This window comes from Polyodon spathula, chromosome 2 (assembly GCF_017654505.1).
Source record: "Polyodon spathula isolate WHYD16114869_AA chromosome 2, ASM1765450v1, whole genome shotgun sequence".
In the NCBI taxonomy this organism is placed as follows: Eukaryota; Metazoa; Chordata; class Actinopteri; order Acipenseriformes; family Polyodontidae; genus Polyodon; species Polyodon spathula.
Genome location: NC_054535.1, coordinates 59000939 through 59019731, shown reverse-complemented (window position 1 = coordinate 59019731; position 18793 = coordinate 59000939). Strand labels below are relative to the sequence as shown.

Sequence of the window (18793 nt, the reverse complement as noted above, 5' to 3'; positions counted from 1 at the left end):
TGGCTAATCTTACTAAACCTATCCCTGTATATCTTAAGTCAGGGTTCTCAACCGGGGGTCCGCAGGCCCCTAGGCGGCCTTAAGGAGGTTTCAAGGGGTCCTCCAAAAATAAACCAGAAAATGTGTTATTCTCCCTGCATGTTTATGACATGCTGAAACCTATCAGCTTCAGCATGTCATAAGCATGCACAGAAATTAAGGCGTTCTCAGGTTACAGAACACGTTCTCAAATTACGTATGATGTAATAGAGCTATTTCAGCAGAAGCATGACAGATTACAAAGCAGAGGAAAAATTGTTTGCAAAACACTGATATATAAGGAAAAATACATAGGTTTAGTTTCAAAATAATCCTTGTTTGCAGCAATTTGTTCCTTTAATAATTTTATAGCGTTATTTTTCATTTTTAGTTAAACATTTATCAAAATTTCTAAAATTTAAAAGTTGTAATTAACATGAAGAAAAATTAAGTTATACATTCCACCTATACATTATTTTAGGTTATCAAGTACACAAACAAGTTCAAGAACATATATTCTTTAATATACTGAACATTTCTTACCAAAAGTATACTTAGACAATATGTCCTGCTGCATTGTTTTTTTTACAAATCCATTGTATTAATTCAAATTTAAAAAGTATTAAACAGTGCTCAATTAAAAAGCAATCAATTCAAAAGTAACAAAATAAACTAAATCATTTAATAACCAGTAAACAAAACATTTTAGTGTTGCATACAGTGCAGTACAATTCTATTCAATTTCCAGCTGTACAAATACATTTATTTAGTTCTGTTAATCAGAAACGTCCATACACATACTTTACAAGTGTACCACTGCTTTGTACTGAGATGTAAAACACGCTACAGTATCAGGGTTCTCCCCAGGATAATTAATGGTATAATATGACAAAAGAATTTGAATAATGTGTTGTCTTTCATTGACTGTATCTGTTTGCTTTTTTATGTTCTTGTATCAGGGGGAGATCTGTGCTGACTCTGCTGGCTGACAGTGCTGTAGGAAGAGGGCAGCAGTCGTCCAACAACCGCCTGTGAGTCATGGCAGTGACACGGGGAAGTGGGAAAGTGGGTGTTTGGACTTTCCCCCTCTCTGAATGACTCTGGGAGGCGAGTCTTAGGGAGATTGTTAGCCCTATAAGATAATGCTCTGCTGTTTCCTCAGGTCTGCCCTTTTAGACGCGTCGAGAGTGCAGAAGCGCTGGTCCAGGACCGAGAACCAGTCAGGAGTGTTTCAGCGAGAGACAGTGAGGGCGGGGAACCCTTGGGCAGACCCCAGAATATTGTAGCCGAGCAGGCTAGTTAGCCGGCAGCATAGGTCGGTGATCCGGGTCGCACGGGCAGCGGTGACCGGGATATCGCTGCCAAGTGCAGCACCTTTTCTTTGTAGTTTTTTTACTGTTTTATTTTCCCTGTTTCTTTGTGCCTTCGATTTTTGCATTATTGTTTTGTAGCACCTGCGAGTGTGCCTGGACTGTTTACCATTGCTTGGTATTCCCGTGGTTCTGTTTACCATAGTTGGTAAGCAGACCACGGACCAACAGCGCCCTCTGCGGGCTAAAGAAACCCAAAGCACCCCTGAAATAAAACTGGGCACCTGTGCGGTGTTGTCAAGTTCACCTGTCTGTCTTCTGAGTCAGTAAATTACCCACCACCCTTCCACAGTTCTACATTATTTATTTCTGTTTTTTATTATGATAAACTACTGTGCTTACTGAAGCACTCTACGATTTGACTGAGGAAAGATAAAGTAGCTTATTGGAGTTCACAAAAAAAGGTAACCTTTTTAATTATTGAGCGTATTGCTTCAGTTAAATTATTTTTTTCATGTTAAGCTTTCAGGGTATTTTATTCATTTCTATTTTTATTTTTTGCTGTTCTACATTTTTTTTAATGCAACTATTCATTTTAACCTTTATTTTTTACACAACAGTATGCACATACATTTGGTCATCACCATAACATGAAAATGGAGTGTAATAATCCAGAAGCTTTTTTTTTTTTGGTGAAAAAATATAGATATTATGTACTATATATCACGCTACAGTACATTAATACGACAAACAAATGGACTGAATGATAATATCCGAAAATAATATTAATATTTTCAATAAAGTACCCAGCGTAAATATAGTATTAGGCCGTGGATTGCACTGTTCGTCGGCTTATTTTGAAAGGCCTGCATTCATTGTCATTATTTTTGCTTTGAATTTAAGTTATTCAAAGTACTCGATTCAAACAAAATGTTTTCTACATCAGCCCATAAATACTTTCCTCATCTATCAGCTTGTTTTTCTTTCATTGTTTTAGTTTGTCTTTGTTTCGTCACATAGGCCTACTTCAGATGTCGGTATAATGTTCAGATTGCAATGTTGATACAATGCTGTGGTTCAGATGTCAGAAAAGCTTCCATATACAACCTTATTTTGACCAATATCCAATGTCAGAATCTGATGTCAATACAACATCACTGCAACCATCTTTGCCCACTGGGATTAAGCATAGGTAGTTATAAAACTTTAAAAATTTACCAGCCTTTATCATCTGAGTCTTGAAACCTGGTGTAGGCAGGGCTCTACTCTAACTTTTTTTAGGTACTCAAAAAAAATTGCTCAGATTTATTGTTGAATATCTCAACAAAATTATAATGGACAGCTTTTTTTCCCAACTGATTTTTAACTGCCTGCTAGCATCTTCCTCAGAATGTGCTACTTGCCTGATTATGGTAGTGGGATGGTCTGGCTGACGTTTCTGGATATATGCCTCTCCGCACATTGCGTGCTGTGAAGCAATATGTTTTAATACATTTTCACATTTGAATTTCTGGCTCCTTGTAAAAATGCAGTCTTACCTGCCATAATTTCCCCTGTATCCTGACAGGAGGAATGCCAAACACCATTGTAGCAGCAAAGGTCATTCAAAATGATCTAGGCAGATACAAGGCAAATGACATTGAATATAGAAAAGTGTAAGGTACTGCACGCAGGCAATAAAAATGTCCATTACAAATACCATATGGGAGATACTGAAATTGAAGAAGGAATCTATGAAAAAGATCTAGGTGTTTATGTTGGCTCAGAAATGTCTTCGTCTTCATCTTCATCTTCATCAATGGGGGAAAGCTACAAAAAAGCCAACAAAAAGGATATTGCTGCTCTAGAAAGACTAGAATTATCCCTGGTTTAAAAGGCATGTCATATGCAGACAGGCTAAAAGAACTGAATCTGTTCAGTCTTGAACAAAAAAGACGACACGGCGACCTGATTCAAGCTTTCAAAATTCTAAAAGGCATCGACAATGTCGATCCAAAGGGACTATTTTGAAAAATAGAAAGAAGGACCAGGGGCCAAATATGGAGATTAGAGAAAGGGGCATTCAGAACAGGAAATAAGAGGCACTTTTTTACACAGAGAATTGTAGGAGTGGAACTTTTTGTAGTGTCATGAGTGACCCGTCTTCCCTTGTACAAAGTGCAAGCACCTTTTTTGAGTGAAAGGTGTATGTAGCAGAGATGGATGGCTCTTAGATAGAAACAGCTTAATTAATCTGAAGTCTCATGAGAATGAGAATGTAGAGATAGGAGCCCAGCTAACAAGATTTAAGTTTTTGCAGGTATCAGGCTTTTAAAGACCTGTGGTGGCTTTGAGAGACTCACTGAGAGCAGAAACTGACCCAAGACTGTCACCGCTACTGAAAGCGGGCTAATCTTTGAGATACAAATTGAACATTCGTGAAACTGCAACACATATGGTAATAACTGTAATGTATTTTAAAGAATGTAAAGTCGGCAGAAATATAAACAAATTGTTAAAACACACTATTCAGATTTTTTTCATAATGTACTCTATATTATTCTATAAGAATATTGTAGGATTTTATATTTTTGTTTATTCTAGTTTAAAAGTAGAACAACATTAATAGTGAATGTGTAAGGTCTGAAAAGACAACTCCTTGTATCAAAAGGTCAGGCTGGCCTGCTGAAAGTTCCAAACCTCATTTATCAAGCAAAAGCATATTTTTAAATTACACTCAGAACCTCAAACATTCCAATCCAGCGAGGACAGAATGGCAAACTCTATGGAACACAGTTAATATGCCAGAAACAACTGAATTAAAATAGATTTGTGGTCCTACGATAGTAAGAAAAAACAAAAGTATTTAAATAAATAGAAAACTGTGAGATTTTAATATAAGAAACTTAATATAATAACTTTAATAAATGCATGAGGATGTTAATCTGTATCAAATTATAGCAGTCCCAAGTTTAATATTCTAGGTAGGTGCCTAAATAAAAACCTCCTGCCATCTGTTTATACAAATGGAGTAAAACAAAATTACTATTTTTAAAAGAGACTTCTATACTGAGGTTTCTGAATTAGAAATACATGTTATAAAATCATTTAAAGTTAAACTGTCAAACAAACAAAATTATTGTTGAAAGACCATATCAGTCAAAAATAAGAGAGTTCATTAATAACTGAAAATGTCAAAATATTGTAATAACTACTATGTTTTAAAAAATATACAACCAGTGGAAATACTGTTGTAGCAAATTATGAGCAGGATAACATTTTAATTAAGAAAACTGAACAAATGTTAATTTTAGAAAAAAAAAAACATGTATGTATGCCTTTGTTATTAGAGTGCAAATAAACTATTTGAAGCTGGTCAGACTTAAAAATAGGGCTTTCCCTATCTTTAAATTAAACTAAACTGAACTAAACACAGACCTTTTAGTATAGCAAAAGATAAAAGCAACCCTTTCGACAGGTTTATATTTGAAACAAAAAAATAACAGTATTGCATCCATTTGAGTTTTATTGTAACAAGTAAAAACTGTAAAGAAAGTAACCAAGTATCTATTTTGCTTGAGAATGTATTCATAGTCAAGTTTCTTATTTAGAAAATAAGTAAACTTGATTTGAAAGTAGTCTTTAAGCTAAACGTTGGAATTCTACAATAATTCAAACAGAATATACTGTAAGTGTAAATGTTTTATTATAACAGAGGAGCTGCTAAATTTGAATTTAAGACAAACTGTAAACTGGATTTATTAACTGTAGTATACAGTGGACCTACTAAAGAAATGTAATTAAATTGGTGGCCTCACCTTTACCTGTTTGTAGCAAAGCGGTGCTGGGTATGGAAAGTGCTTTTTGGTAGTCGAAGCGAGACTCACTGGTTGTTAGCAGTTTAAATTCAAGGTCTTTCTATAATGAGCAACCTTTTTTAACTAAAATTAACTAACAAAATATGTCCGTTCTCTTCATTATATTATAGAAATTAAAGAAAACTTGGCAGTTGAAGCAAGCATTTCATTTAAATTAGAAACTACAATTAACTAACACAAATATGTCCGTTCTCTTCATTTATCTTATAGAAGATTAATAGAAAGACTGGGCAGTGTAGCAAGCATTTCATTTAAATTAGAAAAGTTGTCACAAGTATAAGCTTTTATCAGGAAGGTAGCGAATTTAATTGGGATGATTTGTGAGCCAAAAATACAGAGTGTTTTGTGTTACAAAAGAAAAAAACAATTATTGGACAGAATTACTTAAAACCAAAAAAGCCACAGTGTTGCATTTATGTACGTTTTACTGCAGTAATAAACTGAGGTATTTGTTTACAGGGAAACTGTAGAGTTTACAAGTGAAATAATTAAAAGTCTGTCTCAGGCACACAGTAGAATACTGGAAGGGTATTAGACCTAGAGCATTAGAGAAGGATTAGTTTTTGGCACTTCAAAGCAGGATTCGTTGTTGGCTCTTAAAAGCGGGATTTGTACTTGTTGTGTATCAACCTTGAATGATATTCAATGGAAGGTGCTTTAAGAAAAAACAGGAGTATGTACCTCATTATATTATAAGAAAATAATGAGAGCTTAGTTATAAAACATTATGATATAAGCTTTTTGCTCATCTACAGAGATACCGGTCTGAGACATCTCTTGAATCCGGCCCAGAAAATGACATCTTGCAGTGAATTTGGAAAAGCACTGACAGTAGAGTTTCATATTAATTTAAAAAAATAGCCTTGGCAGGTAAACAGGATGTCTGAAACCTGCTTGCACAGGGGATTTTTTTTAGAAATAGAGAGAGGTCAGGCTTAGTCCGAGCATGATACGGTTAATATGAGACTATTATATTTAACATGTTCATTATAGCCTGAATTTAAATGAAAATATCTGGACTTGTCATTGTATGCTTAGTGGTTTTATTCAAAGCCTTATGATAAACCCTTACAGTATTTGCCCAGTATTTTGTTAACACACATTTGATTTGAAATTAAACTGGCCCATTTACAACACACTGAAAAGGTAACATAATATGCTGCTAAGAGGGTGTGGCAGAGTGTCCTGCCCCTTTGTGTTTATTAGTGTTTTATGTTGTATGTAGTGTGTTAATTTTGGTGTTTATGTATAAAATGCACAGGATATAAATATGGGTTATGAGCATAAAGTGTAATTTGTATTTAGGCACGAGGATTGCACAGCACTTCATGTGCAGGTAAAATGTAATAATATGTGAGCATGGGGAATTGCCCTTCATTAATTCACGTGCAGTTGTACCAAGACTCTAATTGAATGATTGATTAGCAATCAAGTCTCGGTATAGCTGCATAAAAGCAGCATGTTTTTACTCACTCAGGGTTGTGTGTTCAGGAGTGGAGAACGGGTGAGAGAGAGGAGAGTTTAGTTAAAATAATAACAATTGCTACAGCGTGCTGGAAGTGCCAGCACGGTACTTGTTTAGTATTCGTCCACTCGTTTTTCTGTCTGTTTAGTGTTAGTATGTTTTGTTTGTCTGTTTATTTTGGCTCAAGTGCCGTGTTCTGTTTTGTTCAGCATCTTTATTTTCTGTTTGTTCATTTATTAAACGCTGAGCACAAGCAAGCACTCAGCTTCATCAAAACTGCACGTCTATGTCCTGTGTGTTGTTTTTCTGGGTCTGATGTAACCGCTACAGTCATCCTGGTCACAGAGGGACATATATTTTAGACCCAGATTGGAATAATTAAACACAGTAGGTGTTATATATTAAAAGCATCTCTCTATAGGTATTCTCTACATCTATATACATATAGCTGTATTATATAGGGTAGCAAGGACACTGTGAACCACATTTTTAGAGAAAGGAGGGATGGAACATGAGGAACATGCGATCATGTCCAATTAATTTTAGAAAAGGAGTCACACATACTTTTTAAATATATTATTCACTTAAAAGATAAGGGTTATAAAACAAACCAAATAGTTAGATTTAATTGGGTCTTCTGACGTATTAAATGGAGAAAAAGCTCTATAAAACCCTGGTCAAGTATCACTCAACTTGGTACTACAAGCTGACATGATCCTTACTCTGATCTCTGAAAAGTTGAATACTGTTTGATTGTTTTCAGAAGTCTATGCCTTTTGAAGACAGCTCTTGTTTTTACGTTATATTCTACACCTACACTTCCATATATTGGAAGGTAAGAACTATTTTGAATGTATATATCATTTATATTGATGCATTGCTATAAGGTGTAGGAATTATATTTTAGCTTTGGAGACAGATATATTGTATGTTTTAGGATTTAGCAGTGGGTGTTTTAGCTTTTTGCATGGCTAGGCTAAGGGCTAAGCATGTGATAACCATACTTGTATTGCTGTATTGAAGTATTAATGCTGTTAAACCTGTAAAGGCACTAGAACCCTCCCAGGCTCTCACCTGTTTGCAGGGATCCAAAGTGGTTTGCAACCACTAGATCCATTATTAAGCACTAAATACACCAAAGGAGTATTAATACTGCTCTGATTCGTTAAAACTTAAAAATAAATGAGTCTGTGAGATTTCTTGATTATTAAAAAGTTGTCTGGGCATATTGTAAGCCTAGTGCACGAACAATCCACTTACAAGAATTTAAAACATCTCTGTCCTCCTTAAACATCTCCCCTGAGACCAAACGTGTGCTCACAGCAATAAAAGATGTCCACTCTGACAGTAGCAAAAGAAACTACAGCACGTTTCAACGTTTGTTTACGTGTCATTTTTGTAGCGATGTGGTGCACTTGTGGAAATCAGAATAGAAAAAGAGTCAGTGATATGACGGCGGTTCTTGAAAGATTGAATAATGCATTATCAGGTTGCAAAACAGTACTGTATCAGTTATGAACGAATTGTTAAATCAGTGTCAAGAAGGTGTTCTTTTAAGCAAAGTTCCTGTTCCTTTAGCCAGATCAGGAAAAATCTGTTTCACCACAAGAGTGTTATCTTAGACGAACTGTTCTCTAAGGAGGTGTTCCTACATGTGGAGACACATATACTGTACACATGTCACAAGTGACCCTAAAATTATTTCTCTCTTGTATAACGTGCTAACTCCTTTTGAATGGAAAGCCTATGCTACAGAAGTATACGGCACTTTGACAGAACCAAGTTTCTTTGAGGGTTCTCCACCAGTGATGGAAATGAAGGTGAGGCCTGGAAATCCATTCACATGATAAACAGTGAATTCTGACCAGCAAAGGTAGTTTGGATGGAAGGGACACCTAATAAAATAGCCCTGTGTGATCAAATTGAAATACACGAACATATTCAATAAGGATAGAGTTATTAGATTTATTTTTAGAAAGGTTGTTATATTGTCTGATTTAGGCTAGCGTTGGGTGCTCATGGCTAGTACATATTGTAACTATATTGCTGTATAGTATTGATGACGTTAGTTTGCACAGACAACGGATTGCCCGGACTGATTGTGAGCTAGGATTTGGCGCCGATCTGTGATCACTCGATCCATTTCAAGTATTAACAAACCAAAGGAGTAAAATACATACATATATATATATATATATATATATATATATATATATATATATATATATATATATATATATACAGTGGCTTGCAAAAGTATTCAGACCCCTGACCAATTCACTCATATTACTGAATTGCAAATAGTACATTGAAATTTCGTTCTGTTCTATATTTTATTTTAAAACACTTAAACTCAGAATCAATTATTGTAAAAATATTTCCCAACATAAAACCAATGTCACCTGACAATAATTGATTCTTAGTTTCAGTGTTTAAAAATTAAATATCAAACAGAACAAAATTTTATTGTATCATTTGTAATTCGGTAATATGAGAAAATTGGTCAGGGGTCTGAATACTTTTGCAAGCCACTGTATATATAAAACACATATACTCCGATTTGTTAAACTTTGAATAACATGAGTCTGTGTGATTATTCTTGATTGACTGGGTATGTCAAAATCTGTAAGCTAGTACACGAACTATCCACTTATAGGAATTTAAACTATTTATTTATTCATCCTCCTGATTGCCTCCCCTGAGTCTATTAGAAAATAAAACAAGTGCATGAACGTGACACATGACAAATATTTTTGCTCAAATATTCTACTATGGGAAAATGAAGATCAACGGTCACCATAATCAATATATTTCAATTTTTTTTATGAACATTTTATCTGATCTTTTTTTTTTCCAACCTGTTAGCCACAATTATTCAGACATTTTGAAATGTAATAACCCTATTTGCAAAGACTTTTGTTTTTAGTACTGCTGTGTTCTGCTATATATCAAACATCAAAATACTGACCTGGATGCTTGATAAATGCAAATGAGAATTTCTCACTTTAGAATCCTAACTGCATAGATGTGATCATTTAAATGTGCTGATCGGCTGTTGAACCTTAAACAATATAAATATACTAACCATTGATGGACTATTGTACAACATTAAGGCACTGCATCATTTCTATACATCACAAGATATTGGCATACATACACTTTCAAAAAGCATTTTCACAGGTAAAAACACTTATATTTGATAATAGCCTCCCTCAAGCAGTTTTTGTATTTACACTATTCAAAATTTAATTTAATATTAGTTTTTTGTTCAAATTAACAACAAGTCCAGCTGTAGAACTAACAGGTCTCTTGAATATTCTTTGTTAAATGCCCAAGAGGAGTTCACGATGATTTTAAGTGAAAACCCACTGGAGGTTATTTTCAAAGTCATGATACATAGTAGTTTGTCAGATTATGTTCAAGGTGAAACCAGATTATATTGAAAAGCTGACAATGCAGTATGTCAGAGGTTTCTGGGTTTCATATTTGCACCACCCACACCATCATCACACCTCGAAATTAAAAAAAAAAACTCAACAATGGTAAAACACCTGACTTGTAGGATACCAGTGCAAGCAGCAGCACCACTTGTTTTAAGAAACCTTAAATCCACTGCATTTAATCTCATGTACTACCTGCCTTTAATCTCAAAACCTACATGCACACAAATCCAACATGCTAATGTTCTATCATACAGTAATCAACACCTGTAATGTCTCCAGTCAATACTAGCTTTCTGCTTCACTCAATCTGTCAGCTATAAAGAATATGGGACTGCAATTTCCTCATGCAGCCCCCAAAAACAATGAGCAGCACATCAGACTGAATCCTTTATAAATTACCATAATTACTCATTATCAATGATTCAATGCAGACACACAAAATGAATGAACTATGATTTAAATCAGCAAGCGATTTTAAAGAAGCAGATGAAGACTACAGTAGCTTCCATTTATGTTTAAACTATTTCTTCAACTGACTTAATGGTTGACAAGCAATTGTGTCAGATTCTATAGTGTTTTGTAATCCAGACTAGCAGGTCTAGTTTATGACTAAATTAAATTAACTTTTTACCTGAGCCAGATTCGAGCCAGGCCCACTGTACTACTTTCAGACCTAATTGAATATAATACATATACAGATCAGTTGTTTCCTTCAGTATTTTGGAAACATAATTTAAGAAATGCCAATGTTAGTTAATATTATATGCAGAACACAAACTTCAATATGAACTTCAAACTTGCTTCTGGGAGTTTGAGTCCTTTCAGGAGAAACAATTCTGAACATATGCTTTTTTTACAGAATGACTGTTCCTGAGCACGTTTTTTTTTTTTTAAATATGTATTTTTCCAGAAAAAAAAAAACTAAACTAAATGTTTGCAATTTATTTTCTTTAAAAAGAACTTGTGACTCCCAAAATTTCCCGTACCAATAATTGCTTTCCTATTACTTGCATGTTTACAATGATGAATTAATTCCTTCTTGCGACATTAGGAAGTTGACTGGAAGAACAGCATTTAAACACAGTCAACCTCGGATAACTCGACTGGTGGCTAACTCGACACTTCACTTAATTTGAAAGATAGTCTTGGTCCCAAATCTTCTCCATATAAAATATATGCATCTGTGACAAAGTGATTAATAGTGTGCAGGTGCAGGTGATCAAAGAACTGACAAACTATTGCAATCCAGGTGAGAAAGGTTTGTTTATTTTTATACCTTAAGTCCAGTGCCTCACAGCGAAACAAACAATAAATAATAATGCTGGTAAGTAATACAGAGGCGTGTACTACTTACATTTATAATCCCTGGGCTGGTCCCAAAATAATAGTACCATTATTGTATCCCCACATTAAACACATACACAAGTTTGTTTAGTGTGTGAATTAGTGATTGTGGTACAATACAGTTTACAGTGGTACAAGTGAAGTTCTGTCCCAGATTTGTGCTGGTCTCTGGCCACAGCTCCAGAATGTGTTAGCCGTCTAGTGATTTACAAACACAGACAATTACTAACATACACAAACAAACAAAACCCTCACAAATATTCTGTAACAATACACTTTCACTGTCTTTCTGGTTCTTACTCACTACAAACCAATGCAAAGGAACTGATAATGATTCTTCATCCTTCTTATATGCTGTCACGCATGACCCCTTGGTAAATGAGTGCAGCTGCCTTTACAATCTACGGCTGCTACCTTGTTTCCCTTCCAGGTCAATATGTTTTTGCAACGGAGTGTCGCCTTTTTCCAGACTGACCGACTTCCCGACCCGGGGAAAGAACTGTGAAGCCAGCCCGTCAAAAAAACTCTGTCCTTGCTTAGTACCCTCATAGGTCAGGAGGGACATTTATAACCAAGGTTCGTTGTATTTCTGTCACAACATCCTGCCTCTTATTTTTTTAATTCGACAACACACATTACTCGTAACTCGACACTTATTACTGGTACCAAATGGATAAAAAACCATTAAAAAGACTTGTGGATAACTCAACACTCGTTTCACATGACTGAACTCTGACCAGAAATGGATCATTCATTCCTTCGCACCTACAAAGTGCAACTGGTTACAATAGCAGTGCACTCTGCACAATGAGTCAGAAGCAAAAAAAAAAGGTTCTCATTCAATTGGCTTTAACGCTCAGGTTATTCGGGAAAGCTTGTCAGCAGAACTTTCAAAGTGTATGTTTTTGTATGCGAAACAATCGACCATGTTTGATTTCTGTGTGAAACTGTAAGTTGTTTATTATTGTTTTAGTTCACCAAGTTCATTCTGTATAATGTACATTTGTTAATTTTTGCTATTTAAGTCATCAAATTAGACAGTAAAAGCCTAGTCAACAGTTTGTAGTTGGGTTGTGTTTGTAAAAAGAATGCTGTAATAATGCTGTAATTCTTATTTCAATTGAACTATATGAGTTGTAATGAGTGTAGTGTCCCAAAATGTACTGCTGTCCCTTTAAATAATACAATGTAACAAGTAGCACAAAGGAAGTAAAATCAATAACAGTGTGTGGATAGACATGGTGAGAATAGCAGCAGCAGAGTGGTAGATTAGTGCAAGAGAATAGTAATAAACATCATTAACGTGAACTAATAAACCATGGAATAAAGTTCATGTGAACTAAGACTCATCTGCATCTGAATCTTCATTACATGTTTACTGAAGAGTAAGGACATTACACCGAGTTTGTACTATACTGTAATTGATTCATTCACTACAGTTCTTTCAACTGTTTTCATACGGGCATCTAACTAAAGATAAATTTGTAAATACGATAATACTGTAAACGTGTGAGTTCTGTTACTTATATGCATGCTAATGCCATGGCTGATGTGCACCTGTGGTTAACATGACATTAAATGGTATCCCCGTGCAGTGTTGAGTTAACCAAGGTTGACTATATTTGTAATTCACTTTCAACTAGTTAAAATAAAATAAAATATCTAAGTTACCTTTACCATGATGTGTACATTTTTCAAATTGGAAAATCTGATATCAATGAAATGACTTCAATATATATATACATTAGATAATATTTACTGGAATTCTTTTGTTATCACCATGTACTTTAAGATCAGTAAGAGTTAAAAAGGTCTTGCATTCTATACCAGTATGTCATAAGTATGTCAACTTACCTTGTTGAACAAAAGAGCCATAGACGAACCACATGGAGTTATAGAGAGTGGTGGACGTCATTGAGCCCATCTGCAGTCGAGGAGGGTTGAACCAGTTCAGAAGGTAGACCAATATTCCTACCAGCAGGACCGTGCCAGCTATACATGCCCACAGAGAGAGATCAAAGGGAGCCAAGCAGGCAAACATGTCTACTGTCTTTTCAGCTTTCTTCAATAGCACCCCCACTGAATAATCCATGTAGCGGGTTGTAAAGTCAACCACATTTTCCCGGTCTGGGGTAATGGTTAAGGCTGAAATCCCCACATCAGCTCTCTACAGGTTACAATAAAAGAAACAAACAGGGTATTCAGTATGAGATAGAGGGACACACACATTTGAATACAGGAAATTGTCCCTAATCTGTTTCTGTTTTCCAAAAATGTAATTCAAACTTTTTAATAGAAAGAAACAACTTGTATATATACATATTATTATTTTTAGTTATAATCTTAACTATTTTTCTTCTTTCAGAAATTATTGGAAGTCATGAAAATACAATGAAGCCTGAAATAGCTGTGTGGTTTAATTTCAATTAAAAAAGATTGCATGGCAATACATGGAGCCCTACAACCACATTAACAAAACATAGAATATCAAAATCATTCCTTGTTTAGCTCACCTTGAAAACCAACTCTCCTATCAGGCCATTCCAGGCCCCATCTGCCTGCGGACTTCCATATTTGTGATCCGAGGCCACATAGATTTCATATTTAAACCCCAGGTAACTTGATAAAGCATCCAGGACATCAATAGAGAAGCCTCTGTATGTTTTTGGTTTCCCAAGGACATTTTCAGACACCATCACAAAAGGCTCCTCCTGCAACAACACAAAAAACAATCATGCAAAAGAGAAACAAGGAATTGCATATCTATTCATTTATACCCAAAATGGTTTAAGGGGCAAACACAGGCTGTTTACAATGACTTTTAACAAGTCAAAATCGTACTTTTCCCTGTGATGCACAACTGTATTTTGTCACATGAGAAAATAAAGGTTTGATTAACAGTGAAAAATGTAATAACACAAGGAATATTATTGACTGGTTTGTGGTGCTTGATTTTAATTCATATTTATTTTAAATACCTTAAGCTGCTTTTAAAAGACTGTGCTGTGCCGTTTTGCTTTGCTATATTGTTACCTATTAGTATAACATCATCTGAATTAAAATACAATGACCCACCTGCACAATACAGGCAAGTGTGTTAATTATTTTAAAAAAACAAGGTAAACCAACATTTTTATCGGATGACAAAGAAGACAACAGTGTACCAGTCCTATTTTTTCATAGTGAACATTTCTGCTGTTAAGTTCTCCCATCTTCTCTCAAAGAGATTTCATTGCACATATCCTTTTGGCAGAAAAACCTGTAGCAGTTAACTGGGAATTTAAATCTGTCATTTCAAAAGGCACCTAGCTATGGCCAAAAGTTTTGCATCATCTGCAGAATTAACTCATCAAGTCGAATGAAACCTACTGAATAATGTTATGCTAACTGAATTACATACTGCTTTGTAGTTTTCCATATACTTAATGAAATCTAACATGATACTGTACTACTATTAGAGCTTCTGGTAGACTTGCAATATAATTTTGTAGTTTCTTTGATTACATGATGTTAAATAAAATATCTAAATTGTGTTAATTCAATCTTAAAATTCTAGGTGATACACATATGGCTTCTGTATGATCAAACAGTCACAGCTGAGGCTATGCTGTAAATGTTATTGAATATTCAAATTCATATATTTGTTTGTTTGCAGGCCAAAATGGTTCAGTTTCTGTGTTAAACAACAAAAAAGTCTGATTAGATGAGATTCATACACATTTACAAGCACTGTGATGGGTGTAAACCAATATTTTCAGGTGTAAAATAGAGCCTTTGCAAAACCTAATTTTGTTCTTTAACTCAAATTGACCATTTCACAGTGTGGTGAACTTTATTGTTAGTCATACCTTATGACATTCTGACATGGTTGGATACAAAATTAAACTTGTAACTAAATCAATGCCCTGTTACTGTGGGGTCACTGTGCTGTTGGGCTAGCTTCTGGTAATTGGATTTCTAATATATTGTGAACGAATTAGATTTTTAATACCTGCTGTTTTCATACCCCACAGTACATTAAGGTTAATGTCTTTTTATGTGCTTGTGACGGAAATAGATTGATCTTTGGTGGTAAAGATCGCCCCCCCCCCAACCTGTAAGGGTGCTAAGCAATGGGAACAGAGTACCCTGGACTGTTTGGCCTGACACTTCATTCCTAGGGTTAAAAGGAAGTCGGTCATCTAGAAAGGGGGCGGAGCTTTGGTGCACTAACTCATCTTATACTTTCTGTTGGTCAGTTTCGACCCTTGGATTACAATTAAAAACCATCACTTCAACAGAACTGTGTTGTTTGTTGTTGTTTGGAGCACTGCAACCCACTTTGCCACAGTGCTATGTAAACATTATGTATTATAACCATTCTTTCTTGATTTGAACAGCTCTGTCACCTTTCCACCTGATTAACACTAGAACCACCATGCTCGTCAACTTGACATTTTGAGGTACAAATATGTAAATAACTCAGCATTTGTGATTCCCATGTGCAAGTCTGTTTTTGACTTTTCCTAAATATATGTATGAGATATCCTAATGGCGTTTGAGTGGCAGATTTATAAAAAATAACAATTTTATAAGCACCTCCTATCAAGAACCATCAGACACATTTTTTTTATAGCCTAAAATAATATTATTTTAGTATACAAGCCCCACCTCCACTTCCTTCCTAGCCCACACAGAAGTATGTATTTCAATGGAATGGAGGGGTGGTAATTCAATGAAACTGCGTCTATGTTTACATCACAGCTTCTGGATGTAAACAAATCTGGGATATTTTTTTTATATATAGACAATGTAATGTTTGATAGAAATTGGAAGCTTTTGCTCTGGCAACGAGGGCAACAAGGATTTGCCCACAACAATGTGCTGCTGTTTCCCCACAGAGGCACTGTGCTGCAGAGTCACGCAATAGAAATGGTAACGTTATTATTATTATTATTATTATTATTATTATTATTATTATTATTATTATTATTATTATTATTATTAATTAATTATTTATTTATTTATTTATTTATTTATTATGTAGCTGAAACTACATATTATCCAGGAGCAACTTGCAAGTTCAATGAGGAGGATGTGTCAGATGGCATTCTTACAGAATTCTGCTATATGCATCTATAGCCTTTTATATTTCCATTTAAATGTGGTGTCCTGCTATGTAAATGTTAGATATGATGTTCATGAATGAAACTTTTCAGCTGTATCCGATAGTTTGTCTTACATTTTCATATCGAAGCTGTTTAAAAATGCAAATGTCAAATTGATGTGCACAGCGGTTCTAGTGTTAAATTAAACATGGCACCCACATGCCATATTTGTTGGAAGATTTTAAATTGATAATTCCTGAACCCAGTGTTTATCCCTGCACCTTTAGACCCAACAATGTCATTGTGTGTATGTGGGTTGTACAACTGAGAACATGCTTAAAAACTCATAAATGAGTTCCACAATAGTGTCAATTTATAAAACAGACTTAAAGCTTTAAGCACACTCATATTGTGCATTTGCAAACTTCAGTGACCAAAAATCACATATAACACACATAATATTTGTTGTTAAACATTAGCACTACCGTTTTACTGACCCAATAGTGTCATAGAAAATCTTCAAGTTAAGTCAACATGGAAGAAAAGTCTTTACCCTTCTTTGCAAAAAAGTTTTAAATTACCAATTGTGGCAAGGCAAAAGCCCTGCTTGTGTAAGTAGTGCATGTAGGAATGCAAGGTTGGCAGGGATGGGGTTAATTCTGTCCCTGCCAACAATCACAGATGTGGCCATTCCCCAATTAGGTACCTGAGTGCTGATCGGGGTGTGGCCATCTGTATAAAGGGGAGCAGAAATCCTTTGCTTGGAGATGGGAGTTAAGGTTGTTTGTGGCAATGTTGCCCTGCCCCTGTGTGTATTTTGTGTTGTATGTTGAGTGTTGTGTGTTCTGTGTTAATGTTGGTGTATAGTTATTGGTACACAGGATATAAATGGGTCTGTGGAACATGAGTTGTTTAAAATATAGATTTGTATTTAGGCATGAGGATTGCACAGCACTTCACATGCAGGTAAAATGTAATAATATGCGAGCACAGGGAATTGCACTTTATTAATTCATGCGCAGTTGTACCAAGACTCCAATTGAATGATTGTTAGCAATCGAGTCTCTGTACAGCTGCATAAAAGCTGCTTGTTTTCACTCACTCGGGGTTGTGTGTTTGGTGAGTGGAGAACGGGAATGGAGACGGAGGTAAGAATAGTTAAAATACAAGCTCACCGTGTTTTGTCTGTGTAGTCCGTTTTGTTTGTCTCTTATTTTGGCGATAGTGCCGTGTCCTGTGTGTTTTGTCTTTACAAACTTTTATTTTCTGTCTGTCATTATTAAACGCTGTGTGAAGCCAATTGCTCAGCTTCACCAAACTTCACCTCTCTGTTGTTTATTTGTTGGTTCTTGGTTCTGGTCTGACACCCACTACAGCTGTCTTTGTGACACTGTTACACACCAGATGCAATGCAACAAGTAAAATTGCGTAGCGATGCGACAAAATGAATAGAACCTATACTTTTGATAAGTATCTTTCACACCATAGATGACACGACATGCGACATGGGAGTGACACCAGGGCGACAATGGAAAGAAACAAAATAAATATAATTGAATCTTATTTTTTGTGATTTGTCATGCGACAACTAAGAAATTGACCAATCAGAGAACAGCTTCAGTGCACGTGGTCCAGCAGGGTGAAGCTGTATCCAAAATGACAGAGGAAAAATAATACTTGCAGGAGTGCAGAATGTGCTTGAAAGCCTGGTGATCACTGGTTCAACTCCAGGCTATTCCACTGCCGACCGTGGACGGGAGTTTCCAGGGGGCGGCACACAATTGGCTGAGTGCTGCCCGACTGGGGAAGGCTTAGGTCGACCCATTGACCCTTGTAGACTGGCCGGGCACCTGCAGGCCTGTCTGTAAGTTTCCCAGAGCTGTGTGGTTCTCCGACACTGTAGCTCTGAGGTTGCTGCATGGTGGGCCTGCAGAGTAGGGGTGGCAGAGGTGAGCCGGGTTAAAATAAAAACAATTGGGCTTTCAAATTTTTTTGGGTATAAAATAAAAAAAATTATTGGCGATTCCAAATTTAAAGAAAAAAAAAAGATACAGATTTGAAAGGTAATATATGGGTGTCCATTTCGAAGGCACTGGATATGCCTGGTACAGGTATGTAGGATTTATTGACATACATGTTGAAATACCATAGAATGCACACATAATTTCTACATTATGTTAATGAATATGTACCATTCTTGATCATAGTTTTGACAGTAGCAATTTTATATAGTTTTATTGATCTGGCAGTTTTCTAATCTGCCACATCA

At 35.6% G+C, this 18793-nt stretch overlaps 1 protein-coding gene across 1 annotated transcript in view; it reads right to left on the bottom strand.

The window, feature by feature from the left end:
- The window catches only part of LOC121298802 (glutamate receptor ionotropic, delta-2), a 611129-nt gene that overhangs the window by 115623 nt on the left and 476713 nt on the right, over positions 1-18793 (bottom strand). Inside the window, exons 10-11 of the mRNA XM_041226028.1 lie at positions 13951-14148; positions 13292-13604 (exon numbers count right to left, since the gene is read on the bottom strand). Of these exons, the coding sequence (XP_041081962.1) occupies positions 13292-13604; positions 13951-14148 (511 nt within the window). The remainder of the gene's footprint in view (positions 1-13291; positions 13605-13950; positions 14149-18793) is intronic.